The sequence below is a fragment of the Mya arenaria genome, chromosome 11, assembly GCF_026914265.1.
Source record: "Mya arenaria isolate MELC-2E11 chromosome 11, ASM2691426v1".
Lineage (NCBI taxonomy): Eukaryota > Metazoa > Mollusca > Bivalvia > Myida > Myidae > Mya > Mya arenaria.
The window spans coordinates 35,136,078-35,156,036 of NC_069132.1; the positions used below are offsets into that span (position 1 = coordinate 35,136,078).

General features: G+C 34.3%; 1 protein-coding gene across 1 annotated transcript; it reads right to left on the reverse strand.

Moving 5' to 3' along the window:
* Positions 1–220: 220 nt before the first annotated feature.
* On the reverse strand, positions 221–19,853 carry LOC128209815 (protein O-mannosyl-transferase 2-like). Its single transcript, XM_052914040.1, has 20 exons — positions 19,452–19,853; positions 17,246–17,330; positions 16,771–16,875; positions 16,178–16,286; positions 15,227–15,335; positions 13,619–13,684; positions 12,459–12,552; positions 11,926–12,032; positions 11,414–11,496; positions 10,476–10,585; positions 9,357–9,484; positions 8,464–8,542; positions 8,112–8,263; positions 7,154–7,242; positions 6,651–6,727; positions 5,732–5,803; positions 5,133–5,289; positions 4,675–4,815; positions 3,867–3,978; positions 221–3,156 (listed from the first exon to the last, which is right to left on the reverse strand). The coding sequence occupies exons 1-20, from the start codon at positions 19,787–19,789 to the stop codon at positions 3,051–3,053; spliced, it is 2,319 nt and encodes a 772-aa protein (XP_052770000.1). The 5' UTR covers positions 19,790–19,853; the 3' UTR covers positions 221–3,050.
* Between the last annotated feature and the right edge of the window lie 106 nt (positions 19,854–19,959).

The window sequence follows — 19,959 nt, forward strand, 5'->3', positions numbered from 1 at the left end:
AAGTGAATGTCCTCGTAAAACCACTTAGTACCAAAAAAGTCAGCATTTATAAAGGATTGATTGGTGTATAGAAATAGATTTAGAATAGAATTGTAATCTAAATGGCACAATATAATATATATTATAATGAATGCCCCTCGGTCATGTATGTTGACTCATTAAACTTGGATATTAATTTATAAATGACACCAATAAAACAACACATAGATTTTCATTTAGTTAGTTTTATTATTTTAATATTATACATGTTAACTTATTAATTAATAACTTATTCATAATAACTAATGACTATTTTTTAATGAATGATTCCACAAGGAAAAACCCGCATTTAATTACAAAAGTAAAAATATATATGACAGAATCTATCTAATTAAAATTAATCATTAGTATTTTTTTAAGAGTTATAGTTTCAGCTACAGTAACACAGTGGAAAAGTCTGACCCCAGTTTAATAATGCACTTCACAATACTCAAATAAGATCATCACAGAGTGACGCTAGGTTGTTGTTGTTATTTCAGTCAAACAAGGGTCATAACCTGACAATATTTAAATCCAAAGTTATTGACCAGATATACATGTCTATCTATATTGAATGTAATTTAGGTTTTGGTCAGGTTCAAGTTATTGCATGACGATGACTACAACAACAACAACAACATCAACAACAGTATCAAGATACCTTGAAAAATAATCTTTCAAAAACAGACAAGCAAAAATTGACTTGTACAGGAATAATGTTGTTTTTTTTCATAAATATCAATTCAACTTTATAACTAGTTTTCTCATGAACACATTTTAAAAAAAACAAGTATTCAAAATATGCGAGCTCTTTGTTAAACAATCAAAAAATGCATTGCTTAAAACAAGTATATATATTACATAATTTTACAGGTAATATTCAGCATGCATTGTATAGTATCAGGTGTTACAAATAGAAGAAATATATTCAACTGCAGAATTTCAAATGCTTTAAAGAGAAATATCCTTGGAATTGAGTTTCCTTCTAGATTTAATGAAGATGCTGACTAGTTTCAAACTTTGTAAGGCCTTCAATTGACACTCGTATTTAAAATCAATAAATCAATACATACACATTTGTAGCAAACATAAATTTTGATTGATAAACCTTTAACTACTTACTAAATAATGCATTAATGGAAAATATTAATAAGTAAATGACTTGTGAGTCCTAAAATATTTATAGTGATGAACTATTGTCTTATAAGGTAGAAATATTGTGTGTTCTGCACCTAACTTTCAAATAAAACAAAGTATCCTTCATAAGAACCTTTGTTTTCCATATTAATTCGTCCTTTTTGGTAAATCAAATCAATTGTATTAATTGTGTTACTGCTTATATGGGAGTAAGAGTGCATCTTTAATTGAAATTTCTATGTTGAAAAACGTTAAAATCAAACTACTGATAAGCTTTTTTATCTAGTAATAAAATAAATTTATATGGCCTCATGTGTGGAAGACAGTTAATGGGAAAATACAGCTTAGTCACGGGGATGTCCTTATGACCAGTTCTTGTAACAAGAATATATGACAGAATCTTTCTAATAACATTTAAACATTAGTATTTGTTAGAGCTATTGTTTCAGCTACAGTAAAACAATGGAATAGTCAGACACCAGTTTAAAAATGCACTTCACAATCAAATAGGATCATCACAGAGCAATGCTAGGTTGTTGTTTCTGGAGGGATGTTTCCCTTTAACTACTGTTTCCTAGTCACACAATGTACTTTCTGGTTGTGATTTGATTAGATGTTCTACTCATACTAATAATATCTGTTTTGTGTCCAGATCCAGATCCAGATAGAAAAATCGGACCCGAGGGCACCTGCATTGCCAGGTAACGAAGCTTGCAGAGCTACCGGCTACGCAGTGTACCCGAGCGTCGGATTATTCTATCCGGAACGGAAACACATGATTAATTTTTTTCTAGCACACCTTGAATAACATTCAAAAATACAAAGAAAAGCGCATTTTTGTACATTTCACCAAAAAGCTCTTGCGATGTGTTGACTGACGTCATGACGCGCAGTAATTTTTATTCACTGCATACACCAAGAAGTTTCTTCGGTTTCACTTCTTTTAAGGGTTATTTTATTTCGTTGCGAATGTACATTTTTGTAAAGTTAATGTTTATGGAATTCATCTATTGAAATCTCATAATGATGGTTACATAAAGTGTAAAACAAAAGAAATTAAAAGTATTACATCACAGCACAAGTTTTCCAGCGCGGCTGAATTCACTGGAAATGCCTATCCGGTGTGCTAGAAAAATGCGACTAAGAACATCGACATGAAAAACAACTTTGACTAGTCTATATAAACTGCTGTGGCATTTACTTAATACCATGTACATTAATCCTGAACACAATTTCATTTAAAGCTTTCAATGTTTAAAGGTTTCAAGCAAGTAAAAATGCAAAAAACAGTTTTAATACCAGTCAAATATAGTCTGGCAATATATGTGTAGATGTATTCTATGTTATATAAATGCATAATAAAAAATATGATAAATTGTAAATTGTAATAACAATTATGAAAAAACAAAACATACATCATTTATGATGTAAAATATATTATCATTTGTGTCTGAACAAAACCCTCAAAATGCACCCCAAATAAATAAGCGCTATCTAAATATAGTGTGTATACATGTAATCATTACAGTAATGGTATCCAATAACATAACAAGCACAATGTTTGTTGTTGTTTTCTCTATTCAATAAAAATGAGATTCAAGTTATTGCCAATAAAACTAGGTAAATTAATTAACTACAGCACATGAAGAGTAACGAAGATTCATGATTTATTCATATCGTTCAGTTTTTACTCTTCAAGAGGTTTTAAGAACAACAACATCATGATAACAACTGGTATGTCTAACACTCCCGAGAGTCAAGTAAACCCACACCATACATGATGTGGCCCTCTTCTCGGGAACTGCCAGGTGACGAGAACTGGTATGTCTAAAACTCTGAAGACTCAATTAACACCTCCATACATGATGTGGCCTTCTTCTTGAGAACTGGTATGTCTAAAACTCCCAAGAGTCAAGCCAACGCAGACCATGCATGATGTGGCCCTCTTCTTGGGAACTGCCAGGTCCCATGCCGAATGTAAGAGGGTGAAACAGGTAGAAACTGCAAAGGGAAAGATACCATGTACGGAACATGTTGTTTGACAGACTATACCTGCATACAAGTATGTCAAATAAATATCACTAAGACATTTAAGATAGCCTATTCTTATTGGGGCCATCTTTAAATAATCAATGCACTTATCATATGATGGCTTTTTCGAATTAATATAACTGAATATTTATGATATCTATTCAGAAACTAAGGGTTCCAGGTCAGTAAAGGGACAGTTAATTTAATTTTGCAATTTCAACATTCAATTTGATGTGTGACACTCACTAAATATGAAATTAAAAAAAAATTATCAGGGAAATTTTGTCGTAGGCTCGTTGATTTCGCTAGTTGGAAAATAATCTTAATAATGTCATCTCTGTTTTTTTATAGTATTTTTTTTTCATCAATCAATGGATATTACTGTTGTTTCCAGACTTCTGGGATAGGTTGCATAAATTTATCATAATTATGCAATGTCATTGCAAACAAATGAATCAAATTTCATGTGAATATCTTAAGGGCAATTAATCATATTACTGGAATAAATGATTTTCGATGCCATAGCAAAGACAATACCAGGGCAGTTTGTCTTAGAAAACCCTGCCAGAAAAAGTATTAAATGCACAAGTTAACCAAGCCAGTTTTTAAAGACACAAGAAGCAATTTTATTTAACAGTTTCTAAAAAATTTATATTTGTGTAAATAAATTAGACCATTACCTGTATGAGGTTGCAGAGAGGACCAGCCCAACCGCAATATGGAACAGAGTGACAGACAGGGAGGGTGGGGCCACCAGACACACCAGCTTTATCACGTAGTCCACAACCACACCTGTAATCGTACACAAAACAGCCTGGTTATAACAGTTAACTTCTATACTATATATAGGGTGGTTATAACAGTTATAGCCTGGTTATAACAGTTAACTACTATTCTTCATATATTTTCACAGTCTTTAAGAGGAATGAGACGACAGATTATTCTACAATTAATATGTACAGATTAATTAAAAAATATGAAATCCCCCAAAACCCACCATTTAGCCATCTGTAAGCAAACAAGTGGGAAGAAATGATGGAAGTACAGGACACAGGCCATTGGACAAACAGGTCCTTGGTTATAACAGCAAACAGCGGTGGGCCAAGGCTACAGTCAGCCAACCTAAGATCTACCCCCCCCCCCCCACACACACACACACTCCTGCTCCCTCCCCCCTTTTCATCCACCTGTGAACTTTAAGCTGCGCAAGAATACTGGAAAGAAATGGTGGATGTACAGGTCACGGGTCATTGGCCAGAATGGCAAATAGTGGAGGGCCCAGGCTACCATCGTCCACCCTAAAACCTCCCCCCCCCCCTCTCATCCCCCATGACTATTAACCAACCTGCGAGCATGCAGCTGTAGAGGAATGCTGGGAAGTAATGGTGGAAGTACAGGACACGGGTCATTGCCCAGAATGGCAAATAGTGGAGTGCCCAGGCTGCCATCAACCACTCTAACCCCCCTCCCCCATGACTATTAACCAACCTGCGAGCATGCAGCTGTAGAGGAATGCTGGGAAATAATGGTGGAAGTACAGGACACGGGTCATCGGCCAGAATGGCAAATAGTGGAGGGCCCAGGCTGCCATCAACCACCAACATGCTCCAAACATACACTCACTGAACTCTGTAATACATAAAAATGAGGCATACAAAATATGTTATGGTAATTGTTTTAATAGTGCATTTATCATTATCTTCAACTATTTTTTCCCATACTTGACTGGTTCAAACTTTAATCTTCAACTAATTGTTCCTCATACTTGACTGGTTCAAAACTTTTATTTTTTTAAACCCATACTGATTTCTTTAATTAAAAGCAGAATATGTATCACTACTGTATTGTTGTCCACACACAACACAAATGCAAACTTGTGCATGTTAATTCCAGCATTAAGGCAGATACAAAACATGCTCATAAAATACACCAATACAAGTACCTACCAAGATACATCTGAGACATTTTGGCACCCCTCTGTAGTCTGAATGCATGCACGGCATAAAGGATGAGGAAGAGAACCATCAGAGCATGTACGCCAAACCAGAGGACTGGGTTTCCCAGCAGTATGACCTTGTGGTGCATGCCAGAAAATATCTGACCCTGGAATGGAATATTGGATTTAAGGTATACATTTGAGGTGTAAGGGGCATATATGACAAAGAACAGAACCATCAGCCCATGAAGTCAGTACCAGAGGACGGGTTCTCCAATGATGTGTAAAACTAAGACCACTACAAAAAAACGGAAGTTGTCCGGGAAGTACGAGGAATTTTAACACAAAAAGAATAAATATTTGTAAATTAGTACAAATTAAGTTCAATTTAATCTAAATTGATGACACTATGGTTACATAAATTAGCCCCAAATTAATGTGGAAAATTGTTATGCTATCCTACTGTATAACGTATATGTTTGACACAAATAAAGAGGTAGTGATTGAGTAGGTTTGATCTGAGTACACATATGTATTGTCATGGACACCAGAAATCTAGAAGTAGCGTTTGATAAAACACACCATTCTTCTTTCATCGATATTTCTTACCCTGATATTGATGGGCCACTGCCAGGGTCTGGAGGTTACCTCCCCTTCCTTTGGTTTGAGACCAGAGTTACCCTGCAAAAGTGAAAGCAGCAAGTTTAGAAACATTTTCAAATGAAATTCTGCTCATTAAGATAATCTTAATCCATTACTTAGCTTTCAGATAATTCTTACTTTGCAAAATACAAAACCTGGCTTCGGGAAAGGTTGATAAATAACACAAGGACTCAAGAATTTTGTTGGCTGCATAAGAACAATTTACAGAGACCCAGCCCTAACTGAAGAAGTTAGAGGAGCAATAGCATAACATGACCCGTCATCCCATTGAACTTATGGTTCAACCCCATTGTACTTATGGTTCAACCCCATTGTACTTATGGTTTAACCACATTGTACTTATGGTTTAATCCAATTGTACTTATGGTTTAATCCAATTGTACTTATGGTTTAGCCCCATTGTACTTATGTTTAACCCCATTGTACTTATGGTTTAATTCAATTGTACTTATGGTTTAATCCAATTGTACTTATGGTTTAATCCAATTGTACTTATGGTTTAGCCCCATTGTACTTATGGTTTAATCCAATTGTACTTATGGTTTAATCCAATTGTACTTATGGTTTAGCCCCATTGTACTTATGTTTAACCCCATTGTACTTATGGTTTAATCCAATTGTACTTATGGTTAAACCCCATTGTACTTATGGTTTAATCCAATTGTACTTATGGTTTAACCCCATTTTACTTATGGTTTAATCCAATTGTACTTATGGTTCAACCCCATTGTACTTATGGTTCAACCCCATTGTACTTATGGTTTAACCCCATTGTACTTATGGTTTAATCCAATTGTACTTATGGTTCAACCCCATTGTAGTTATGGTTTAACCCCATTGTACTTATGGTTTAACCCGTATTTACCTGGGTCATTACAGCATGGCTCTCCAGGAATTTGTCCAGGAAGGAAGGATGGTAGACCTCGAAACTCACGTTTGGCACTGTAAATATGAGATTGAAATTGATTTTGCAATTGCATAGCTATGATTTATGAATATATGAAGTTAGCAGATACAATGGCAATGTATTGTGGTGGTTAAATTAGTTGATGTTAGCCTTGCAGTTCTGCACATGGTAGTTATGACATGTACACAAGTACATGTGGCATTATCATGCATTCTAGGCTGTGTTAACAAAAAACGTAGTTGTGTTGACAAGAACCATGGATCTGACCTCGTCCAATCTACCAGGGGCGTAAAAGGTGAACTAACAATTGTTCCAGTAGCAAGTATTCCAGACAAAATATTGGCATATATGAACAAAATTTATTCACTGCAGTATTATAATATCTATATTCTTTAGAAAAATGTATTGATAGGAATGATTCACGTTATTGTAATGAAGTATTGCACAAAGACAAGTATTACATCTGGGGTCAATGACTTCTTCGACGCTCCAGAGGGTTTTAGGGTCCTTTGTATTGGGGTTACATGTGGCCTCTAGCTGCTCCCAGCCCCTGAAACACACAGGAATAACAATGAAAGTATAGAGGGGTGAAACTAAGAAAGGCTGAACATGACATTGGGTAAAGAAACTTGCAGTCATCACTACGCAGAGTATAGTTTATTTTTTACTGTCCTATAGTATAGAATAGATATGTTATGTGTTGGTTCATGTGATTAAGAACAACAGCAATATACAGTGTGGTCAACTGAAGTATACAGTGTGGTCAACTGAAATATACAGTGTGGTCAACTGAAGTATACAGTGTGGTCAACTGAAATATACAGTGTGGTCAACTGAAGTATACAATGTGGTCAACTGAAATATACAGTGCGGTCAACTGAAGTATACAGTGTGGTCAACTGAAATATACAGTGTGGTCAACTGAAATATACAGTGTGGTCAACTGAAGTATACAGTGTGGTCAACTGAAATATACAGTGTGGTCAACTGAAATATACAGTGTGGTCAACTGAAATATGTTTCTTTTTTTATCTTTCTAATACAATAAACTATTCAAATAGCCTCCTCGGTTTTATATAAAAACTGCATTAAAACTATAAGTACCCAGTCGTATAGGTGTTTTGACAACACATTTAACTCTGCCCCATGACAGCGTAAGTCTATTTGTTATCTCGATGCTATTGGGTTATTTGGGAATGTGTCAAGGACAAAAAAGGTCAGTGTATTAAATTTTCTACTGACTTAGCAATATTGAACTGAAATTACAACAAAATTGAAAAACATTCCGACCAATGTGGTCAAAATTGGTCAAAATGTAAAATTGTTGGATTTCAGCAGCCCTGGCTCCCACTAATAGTGCAGGATTACTTTGATAGTTGATTGGTGTTACATTCATCTAAAACAGAAACATGCCCATACCATTTTGGCAGTTTCTTGTCATGTGAGTGTAGAGCACATCTGACATAGTAGTGGACGAGCCTCAACTTTGACCTTACAGCCATCAACTCTGAGCCCTCCTCCGCCCCGGGCACCTTGATCTGCCACACATCGTTGGCATCACCAACACCATCCTGTAAGGTAAGAAGATACTTAACAATCATGTACACTAAAGTTACCCACTGAAACCTCCCCATGAAATCAAGGGGTACCTGGATATAGCACACCTGCTTAATACCATAATATATAAACTTACTGATAATATCACACATACCTATTTACAAGTATCTATGTATTTTAAATAAGATAGAAATGTTGCTAATGTTCACCATACCTGACCATATCCTGTCAGTTGAAAGTGTCGTGGTGTTAATGGTGCTGGCTCTCTATGGGTGTGCAGATTACGTCTGGTACTAGAGAATATGTTATAATTTTGCTTGTCATTAAACAAATATATTGTGTAAGTAAGCTTATTTATACTCGCACTGGGGCCTTGCCCATATAGCGAGTGATTGATAATCATTTTAGGATTTTTGGAGCATAGTGCACAGACAGAATGTAACACTGGTTAGAGCTACCCTTGTTCTTCAAACATGCACCAGTATATAGCACTGTCATATGGGACCCCCATTTAACGTCCCTCCAGGATGACGATTAGTATTTTTTTTGCGACCCATGGATTGACAGTCAAGTGCGTTACCACTAGACCATGAAAAATATACCGCTATACTTATCACATTGCCTTTGTATACCATAATTAATGCATGAAATGGAAGCAAATGACTTAAGAGTAGGATTTTACTACTTTTACTAAGCAAGCAGCAAACTGTTTTTACCAAAGCGTCAAATTTATACACAAAAATATACAGTAAGGATTTTTTTTCTCCTTATGCCTAAAAGACGTGTTCATGTGCCGGAAGTCTAAATTTGTGACATTTACACTTGCATTTAATCATACTAATTTTATGATTCAAGGCCACACCAATATGTTCACTGTGAAATGGGTTTGTGGGACCTAGTTGTTTTGCCTAACCATTAGCCTATAAAATGTGCAGCACTAGATCAGGCAAACACCCCCAAAAACATTACATATTTGGGTGGTAAAAAAAACAGAGTAGTATGAGGTTTTCAAAGTCATTTATCTTTTTATATCACTTGAAGTGCAAACTCTTTAAGAAAGGTTTACAAAAAAAATAAATCATTATTATAAACTATTCCAAGCCCTACCCAACATGTTCAAGCCTGACGAGGTCTCCGTTTCTCACAATGACCGGTGGACCCTTGACATCAGCCTCCTCGATTGCTGGCTTCACTCGCCACATGTTGTTCTCATCCTTGTGGCTATACGTCGTCACCTGAGGCATGAATATTTATTGTCAAATACAGCTAGCAAAAGCCAACACATGTCTCATATGACCAATGGTGAATATAAAAACACTTATTTTACACTTCCTTAGGTGAGTGCATATTCTTTCGTGTTTATACTCACCAGAACGCAACATCTTTGGAATACCTCTGATCTTAAAAATGACGCTTGTGATTGCTCTAATAATCGCATGTTGGTAAAATGTAAATGACGTTGATGAAACACCATTGTATTTGGAAATAATGAGTTCAAATATAAACATTTAATATTTTCAAGTTGAAGTCCATGGTACAAAATCATTTGGTCAATGTGCAGATTATTGTTATACGTCCTTTGGACTTCACTAACCATGCACTGACCAAATGTGTTCATACACTGATAAAACTGAAATACTAAAGCATTCAAACCTTAAATAATAGTTTAAAGTAATAAAGCAATAGTTAAGAGCCATGCTTTATATAGAGTATTGTCACAGTCACTAGTGCACTATATCACATGAATATATAAAGTACCATAAGTTATTGCCACAGTTTAAACTTTTGCACAGTAACATAAATACTGCTGAAGATCATGCATACACTATGACAATAGCTCAGTTTTGTTGAAAATTGGGGCATTACTCTTTAATCATTTAAGCCCTTGTGCCGGAGTAATGGTCCTTGCTACACATATACATAGTGTCTCTGGCAACGTTTGAACCCAGTTTTATTGGAATATCTTAAATGTTTTTTGAGTCATGGCCAAATTTAATGGTTTTGCATAATGGAGACGCGGCCAAAACAAACAACAACACCAAGGCTACTGGCATGACAAATAGGTATCGGAAAATCAGACCAGCCCAAAAAGCACATACGCAAATGCTTTTTCGTACATGTTCATATTGCAAAATGGCTAATTCAAAATTTGTAAGTGACACCATGGCAAGCAGTTCTCTCTTAAATAGTTTATCAAAATATTAAATAAAATCCTAACATACTGACCTGTTGTTGTCTTGGTGGGTGTTCCTCAGGGTAGAGATGCCAGTGGGAGTGGAGGTACGCCCCACCAGTCCTCTGCTGCTTCAGAGAAAACACGCTTCCATATGCCAGCCCTGTAGACACAAAAGTTTAAAATAATTTTTTTATGCCAGGTTGTGACCAAAGTTAACAGCTAAAGAATCTGGCTTGAGTCGATTTCCTGGATAGAAATTAGAAATGGTGTTCTTTATACAAGAACATTCCCCAAATGGTATTATCTTTGTAAACATCACAATCTCTCTGGTGAGCTGTGGACATCTTTATAAACTAGACCACTAACCCCCTTGAGATAAAAGTTATGCTAAAATCCATATTGGCAAAGAAATATTAGATTTTGCAGGATAAATAATAGCAGAATACATATTTTCCTACATCAAATATTTAGCATTTAATTAAAGCAGCTATATTGATTATCTTTCTGTTCATTTTCTGAAAAAAAAGGCTTACACAATGAGCAAATGGCCACAACACATTTACATGGAGATTAAATGGTTTCTAATGGTTTTATTTAACGGCCTTATCTATTCTTAGGTAGCATACCAAAATATGAGAATAAGAAATTGGCAACAGAAAACATAGATCATAGGGCACATAAAATAAACCGGTTTAAGAGCACCTCAGAGCGACTCTCATGTCTGATATATTTTTTTGTTTTAAAGGGGCATAACTAAATAATAAAGTTATGGGCCCTGAGATACATGTACAGTTTGTCTCTGGAAACATGTGAACTAAGTTTGATTTGAATACCTTTTTTTGAGTACGGGTAATAGCCAATTTTAAAGGTTTTGTACAACGCGGACACTGTCGACACAAGGACAACTAGCATTTCACAATACATAGAAATACAGATGAGTTAACAGTTCAAAAACTATCAAGCACAACACAAGATATGAAAGTCTTACTGTCAGGCATGCTGACGTTGTGTAACCTGTTGCCCTCGAGCTGTGACTGGAACTGGGAACTGTAGAACCCGTCTCCACCTCCCCTGCAAATAAATCCATGGTAGAGGAATGGTTCTTTTTACGAGACATGTGTGAACAAGTGATATAACCTCTGTAGAGCCACTTTGTAGAGCTTTTTGAAGCTGGGTAAATGGATTTATTACTGTAGACAAGCAAGAGCTTTTTTTTGCATTTTTTTTTTACTTTATAGCACGTAGTTTCAACTTCCAAATTCAATGTTTATAGGAAATGTCACAAAATGGTGAGCAGCCATTTAGATAATCAAATTGTTTTACCAATGAAAACTAATGCAACATTAAATACATGATCAAAAGTTCTAAACAGAAATATCTTTTTAGAAAATAATTTCAATGTTTCTATAAATGTTTTTAAAAATACAGCTGAATTACAATACTGATTTTAAACAGTTTTTACTAAGGAAATAAATTCAAGAAGCACAATGATCTACTTACGTTTTATAGAGCACCTTGAAATGTACGGCAAAGATCAGCATATAACAGATAACGGGCAAGCCTATCAGGCACAAGGCTCGGGCAAGGAAATGCTTCACAATAAAAACCTGAAATGAAATGCTATGAAATTCAACAATGCAAGTTTGTGTGTGTGTGTTGTTTTTAAATGCATCTATAAAATGAAAGAGATTTAATTCTAGATACATTTTATGTCTTAATGAATATACTAGCCCCAATTTCTCGGATCTTCTTAAGCATAACAAGCTTGTCTCATTATGCTGAGTTTCCGTTTGAATTCCAAGAACTCTGAAGAATGTAAATATGGCACAAATTAAACCAAAACAAAAATATTACCCTTAGCTTAATCCTGTTATAAGGGACTTTAGATGTTTCGAGAAATTGGGGCCAGTAGATTTAAAACTTTAACCAAATAATTAAATAAAATTGTTTGACTTGCTATAATTTCGACAACCTGATACTAATACATGTATACAGGTAATAAAACATATATCTTACTGAAAGTCATATATTACCATGGATAAGTTTTGGTTGCCTAGCAACCTCCAGAGATCATCAACAGTGCTGTAACCAGCCAGCAGGATGACAAACAAGCCAACAAACTTTACCCTGTAACATGGGAGAAGGACATTAGTTGAGGTTTTGTATAAGGCCTAAAATAATATGTTTGTTTTGGGTAACACGACCCCACCTAACAAAAGCTGCTGACCCTAGTATATTTAAAAAATAAATAAAAAGAGCTTCGCACCATAAACATATCATTTTTTAAATATAAACCATCATTAACTTTTAACAGAAGAAATCTCCATAACAACAGCAATATATGAGTGATGTTTGCAAGAAATAGCGCTATTTGCAAGAAAATGATCTTGAAAACATGAATATTTGAAAAAAATAAAGATTATCTACCCTACCTAGTAATTTTGGGGATGTTACCCTGAACAATCAATTATTTTTTTTAGGCCAAAGACATGATGTATTTAGTAAAAAATGAGTGATGTAGAGGGAATATTGGTGTCTCATTATAGTAAATCTTATCTATTTTAATATATGTGTCCATTTGAAGATCATCTCTATTTGATTTCATATATAATGAGGTATTTTTTTTTTATTCAATTCATTTGGATAAATTTCCCTTTCTCTTGGTAATGTGATTGCTGCCACATATCACCTTTCCTTTGACAGTGGATAAACTTCCTTTTTTCTTGATAATTGCAAATATATACTGTACTATGCTTTATAGAAAAAAATAGAATAAAGATGATCATTTGTTGCATGTATGAACTTTTAAGCAACAAAAACATGATTCAAATGTCGCCCCTTCATTGGAAAGGATACTGGTATTTGTGGAAGCAGTCATGTTAGCCAGAAAGAAGGAAATTTATTCTCGGTCACTGGAAATGAAATTTGGATAGCAACCACATTACATTATATTACATGCATGTTTTCCAAATGCACACATGATTGCTATATGCAATCATAAAATGGTCTATATTTATAGTATAGGTTCCATGGGAAAAGTGTGCACATACATATATAACACTAATGCAATAGTGCTAATTTCCGTATCTGCAACTACACTCGATATGTGACGCAACTACACTCTATATGTGACTTTCCTTGGTCTCAAAATAGGCATCAGTTCAGTAAGGTCAAGATATTAAACTGTACTAACCCTATAGAGCACGACAGGAAGATGCCCGTCATACTCAACCATAACCACCATATAAATGTAAATGGTCTGAAACAGAAATGGGAACATGTCATTGAATAGCATTGCCATAAAAGCATGACTTCAAGTATACACACATATTCACAGAAATTTGAATTTTATACATGGGGGCTAGAAAACGTTTTCTGTAGCCGAGTCATAATGTAAAGATTCTGGCTAATTGATCTACAAGTCTAATTTCGATGATGGCTCTCAATGAAATTAATACAATCAATTTTGCCTTTGGCATTTTGTAACAGTTAGATGGTTGCTTATAACCAAAGCAATACACCATATATATGAAACCACTGTTTTAATCAGAAATGATGATCATAAAGCCACACCCACATCACAAGCTACACCCGCTACAGAGTGCATTTTTTAACCATTATATCAAATACAAGTGATTACATGTTCTCTGAAATATAATTTTCAAAAAAGGGGAGCAGGAGACAATTGTTTTGTCTATAAAACAAATGTGTATCATAATTGCAATAAAATTCTTATTTTATAAGCCTTAATGTGTTAGAATATGATTATGGTATTGGCCAATTATCAATTGTGTATTTTAAGGTAAATGAAAACCAACCCACAAACAATTGTTTAAAATTTAAATTAATTGACAGGGCTTTCAATTGACCTGAGCTCCAGGTTTTAGACGTACGGAAAATGTAACTGACCCAAAAATTTACTATTATAGTCAATGGTTTGAAACAGATGCAATTCCTAGCAGGTACAAGTTTATATTTAAAGCAATACAAGAAACAAATGTCAAGAATTTTTAAAATAAATACTAAGAACAATTCATTTGTAGAACTTCAATAAAGCACGAACCTGTCTCGTAATGAGAGGAATTTTAGCAGTGCGGGGCTAGAAAACGTTTTCTGTAGCCGAGTCATAATGTAAAGATTCTGGCTAATTGATCTACAAGTCTAATTTCGATGATGGCTCTCAATGAAATTAATACAATCAATTTTGCCTTTGGCATTTTGTAACAGTTAGATGGTTGCTTATAACCAAAGCAATACACCATATATATGAAACCACTGTTTTAATCAGAAATGATGATCATAAAGCCACACCCACATCACAAGCTACACCCGCTACAGAGTGCATTTTTTAACCATTATATCAAATACAAGTGATTACATGTTCTCTGAAATATAATTTTCAAAAAAGGGGAGCAGGAGACAATTGTTTTGTCTATAAAACAAATGTGTATCATAATTGCAATAAAATTCTTATTTTATAAGCCTTAATGTGTTAGAATATGATTATGGTATTGGCCAATTATCAATTGTGTATTTTAAGGTAAATGAAAACCAACCCACAAACAATTGTTTAAAATTTAAATTAATTGACAGGGCTTTCAATTGACCTGAGCTCCAGGTTTTAGACGTACGGAAAATGTAACTGACCCAAAAATTTACTATTATAGTCAATGGTTTGAAACAGATGCAATTCCTAGCAGGTACAAGTTTATATTTAAAGCAATACAAGAAACAAATGTCAAGAATTTTTAAAATAAATACTAAGAACAATTCATTTGTAGAAGTTCAATAAAGCACGAACCTGTCTCGTAATGAGAGGAATTTTAGCAGTGCGTATGTAGATGCCATGATGAAGAACATGAGAATGGGGTCAAGAAGGATGTATCTGGATAGAGTGTTCACACCAGTGTCTGAAATATACAATATCATACCTATAACTATAAATATAGGATATTTTAAACTTAACGGGACTAGACACAAGATGATACATTTGCAAGAAACCCCCCATAAAATTGATATCGTTGTGTATGACACATTGAATCTTACTTATTAATGTATCACATCACTGATGGTACATGTTTTTGCGCATTTCCAATTCAAAATTTTCTGGGGTTGTCCAGATTGTATATTTATCTGTACCCATAAACAGGTATGACTTAAACTGGGAAACCATTATGCGCTATTTTCAAACGAGGAAACTCAGATGAGACAGCAACCTTTTTGTTAGGTTTATTCTTTTAATCAAATGATGTATTATTGTTGACAACTGTAGGCTTGTGTTGCTGATTTTTTAACCATCTGCTGTCTAGTCCCTTTAATTAAACATAAATACTATTATTGCATTTAACTTCATAACATACATCAATTTTTCTTGAAAAGATTAAATCATATTGCAAGTAAAAGAAATCTTAATAGTTCTGGTCAAAACCACAAATAAAAGCACAGAGATCTTGAAAATCTTTCAGCTTTGGACATGTCCATCCAAAGGTCTTATATTAATGAATAAATATGTAAACTTCATTTTCAGATTCTTGACTTGCAGTAGTTGTTCAAAACCACTAGAATTACATAACAGACAGAAAATAATTGTTCTGCCATATGTTTGGTTTGTACTCTTTCTGTCTAATAAAATACATATCAATTTACTTAAATTGTATGTTTATGTTTCCATGACCAGAGCTATTGAAATCCTAATAAACTGGTACATGCACATTGATTAATTTGGGTCCCTTTAGTCACAAGCAGACCTTACCAAAGAGGACGAATGCTGCAGCAAACAGAGCAGCAGTGGTGGACCGGCACAGGAGCCAAGTGGACATAAACACCAGCGGAACCAAAGCGGCACCGAGAGTTGCACAGAACTGGAATGTTGGATATGGTTTATAACTCTTGTTCTTATTTCTTATGAATGATGGCATCATGCTGAGATGACTGATTAGTGATTATTGATAAACTTTCTATAACAAGGAACACAAAGGAGATCTTTAGAACATCTACTGAAACAACAAATATACATTTTGAGTGATTGCTACAATAAGTTACATGTAACTATCACAATTCCAACTTATCAATAACCTTTTATAGAATTTTACATACAATTGTGTATAACTGTGTAATTATAAAAGTAAATGTTCAATATATGACTAATACATGAAATCAAGCAGTTTAAACTGTTTACATAATGTTGATATCCAAAGTCAGTCAGTGCATATGCATAAAGAGGCAAGCTCTAGTTTGCATAAGTTAAATTACCTCCAGCATGCATAATAAGCTATTTTCAAGCCAAAAATAAAGTCTGAAAAGTAAATGATGATCAGCATTATTCTCTATATGTAAAGAACATACCATTCTCATGCCCACATATTGCACGTCCCCATATTCGTCACCTGGTTTGTTAAAGGGAAATTCTCCATCGTAACCACTCAGGTATCCTGACATACCTATTAGCATCTGAAGAAGGAAGAATATAATAATTTGAAAATGTTTTAATTGTAAATATAGATAAATATGCAAAAAGCAATTTACGAAGTGTTTAAAAACGTTATTTCATGTTTAAAGTATTTAATGTTTGCTTAAAACAAATGGGCTGATTGTTTAGAACTCTGTTAACCTTTTTGCTCTAAAAACGTTCTCAACTTAAACGAAGTTCTGAACAATCACCCCAATATAATGTATAATCCTCACACCAAAATGGAAAAGATGTCATTGATAAACAAGATATTATCGTGCTTTTCGGTAAAAATATATAATAACTATTGCTAAAGAAGACTTTCTTAAACATGCAAAGTAAGTAATATTACTTACATGAACATTTACATACCTTTCCAAGTGGAGGGTGAACGTCGAAGAAGAATGAATGGTTTATATACCAGCTACCCATCTTTCCAAAATGAGTTTCATCCCAACTGAAATAAGGAAAACCCTTGCGTTGATAATACAATTCCACATTAATTATAAGTTTTTAGTTTTATAAACTTAAAATAAAATGATAATTAATAAAGGTCAATATTTAGTGACTCAAGCATAACATATGAGCTGCATCGCACAGTTTTCAGCCTTCGGACATGAATTTACTTCAATTATTTTTTCAGGTAGTTATACTGAGAATTTCATTATGAGAATCAGATCGCTTATATTGCCCAAGGTACTATTTACAAGTGGAACCATGTTTGCGAATTTGGAATACTAAATTTTAGTCCCATAAGTCATTACATAAGTGCATTATAAAAATAAATTGCAAATTAATGTAAAAATCTTACAACTAATTTATAATTATCAGGATTTCCGCCAGGATTTTTCGAAGGCCTGTTGGGCTGATTGATGGGGTGGGTGTGGTAGGGGTGTCCCCTCCTGACGTCGAGATTTTTTCATAATTGTAGTGCAAATGGTGCGATTTCCTGCATTCTTAGATAAACTAATCTGCTTTTAATATAGTCCAACTATAAAATTAATATTTTTCATATTTTTGATATTTCTTGGGAAAAAAAATTATGAAACAATTTCACATTGTAGTGAGTAGTAATGTTTATATTGACACCGGTGACATACTCAGTGAAATGTGTAAAACGTGGCCTCCCTGGAGTCTGCTGACCTTGTACATAAAAAATTAGGTATCAAGTGAATTCGGCTATCATACACAATAATTAAATGCTGTCAAGTAATACACAGAACTCTCAGTCATTTAGATAGGAGACTATCAAGTAGGAAAAAATACATCTTTATTACGAGAAAATCGCGAGCTTTATTCACCTTCACAACGGCTGACGTCACTTGCATGCGCATGCATGTATTTGCTTGAAGGACAATGAGATCGCCGGGCTCATTGGAGGCATGAAGAGTTTGCGTTTTGACATGATGAATGATGTTTTTTCATTTATAAAACTTCAATCGAAACTTCAAGTTAAGTTGGGGTTCTTGATTTCTGATTATCAATTGCAATGTCAGGGTGAGGAATCACGTGACTTAAAACAGGGTCACCACGGATCAAAACTGATTGGGACAAGCAAGAAAATGACGTAAATTTCTAAACAACTTTTTTCACAGAATAGATATGTAAAAAATCACAGTCTATAACTACGTTTTTTTCTGCTTCTACACATGTGAAATATTTCAGATTTCCATTGTTTTTTTAAAGAATGCCATGTCAAAATTTAAACTTGACAGAATTTTGTAGAACTATGCAAAGCTTTGTGCGACTTGAAATTTTCATGTTTGATTACAAATTGAGTAAACCAATCAATTAACACATCATTGTTTAATTTCATATTGAAGGCCAATAATATCATTGATTTGACAGATGAAGGTCCAATGTATTTCATACCTTATGTCAATTTATTATGGGAGGAGTTGGGGAGAGCCACGAACGCGATTGGATGATGTGTCAAGTCAAATATTCCCGACACGCCTTCTGGCGATCAGCCAACCATTACAATAACAGATCAGCACGCGATTACACGGCCGCCATGCCTTCTTGCTATCATCTACTATTATGAAAACATAAGCTGTGTATTGTCAGTATTGATTACTGTTTTGATATGATGCGTCGCTGCGGAAATTAAGGCATGTCAGTGCGATTAAAGCATTTCAGTAATTAGCCTCGCCGCATGAAGGGACAATGGCTCCGATAAGTTGGTGGAAACCCTGATTATAGAAAAAGAAAAAAAAAATTGTTGTTTTTTGAATCCATTAGGCCATTTAAAACACAGACTATGAATGCAGTCAAAATAAGTTGGGACGAAATCTGTGGTTGCTACGGAAACATGAGCAAACAGATGGTCATAAATCATCAGAAAAATGATGAGCTAATGACAATTTTTTAAAAGAAAGAAATTTGAAAGAATTTTTTAAACATGTATAAAGGAATTAATTATTTTTTGCATTTTTTATGTTTATCTCATAATAATTATGTCTATTCATGCAGCACATTAATTCAAGAAAAAAATGTGAACAACCCTTGAATGTTAAAATAATTGAACATTTTAAATCACTATGAAAATGGAAAAAAATTAGACATAAGTATTAATTACCAAATCCATGCAGGTATTTCGATGTTATAAAATCTTGTGAAAAATGCCAAAACAGTGACAACAGCCAACATCGTAAAGTAGAGCAGATTCTCATTTCTTGGATGATCATTTTCTTTTGTAGTGAATGTTGTTTTTAGAACATCATCACTTTTCTTACTCCCATCTCTAACGGATGATTGAGAGATTTCACCTGATTTATCCATTTGGGGATATTGTGATTTTTCTAAAACGTGTTCTTTTTCACTGATTAAGGATCTTACAGGACCCTCTTTCTTTTTCGGGCTATTTGGTGTTGAAGGATTTCGTTTAACTGGTATGCCAGACTCTTTTTCCGACATAATTACTGGTATCAATGGTTATATCACATATCTAGAAAAGAATATCACTCCACCCTAATCCTGGTTGCGGCCAGCTCCGTATGAATTAGTATCAGTTTCGTAAACGAAAGAAACACTACTTTTCGATTAATGATTTTTTTGACAGTTCTATAACACTTTAATTAATAAAA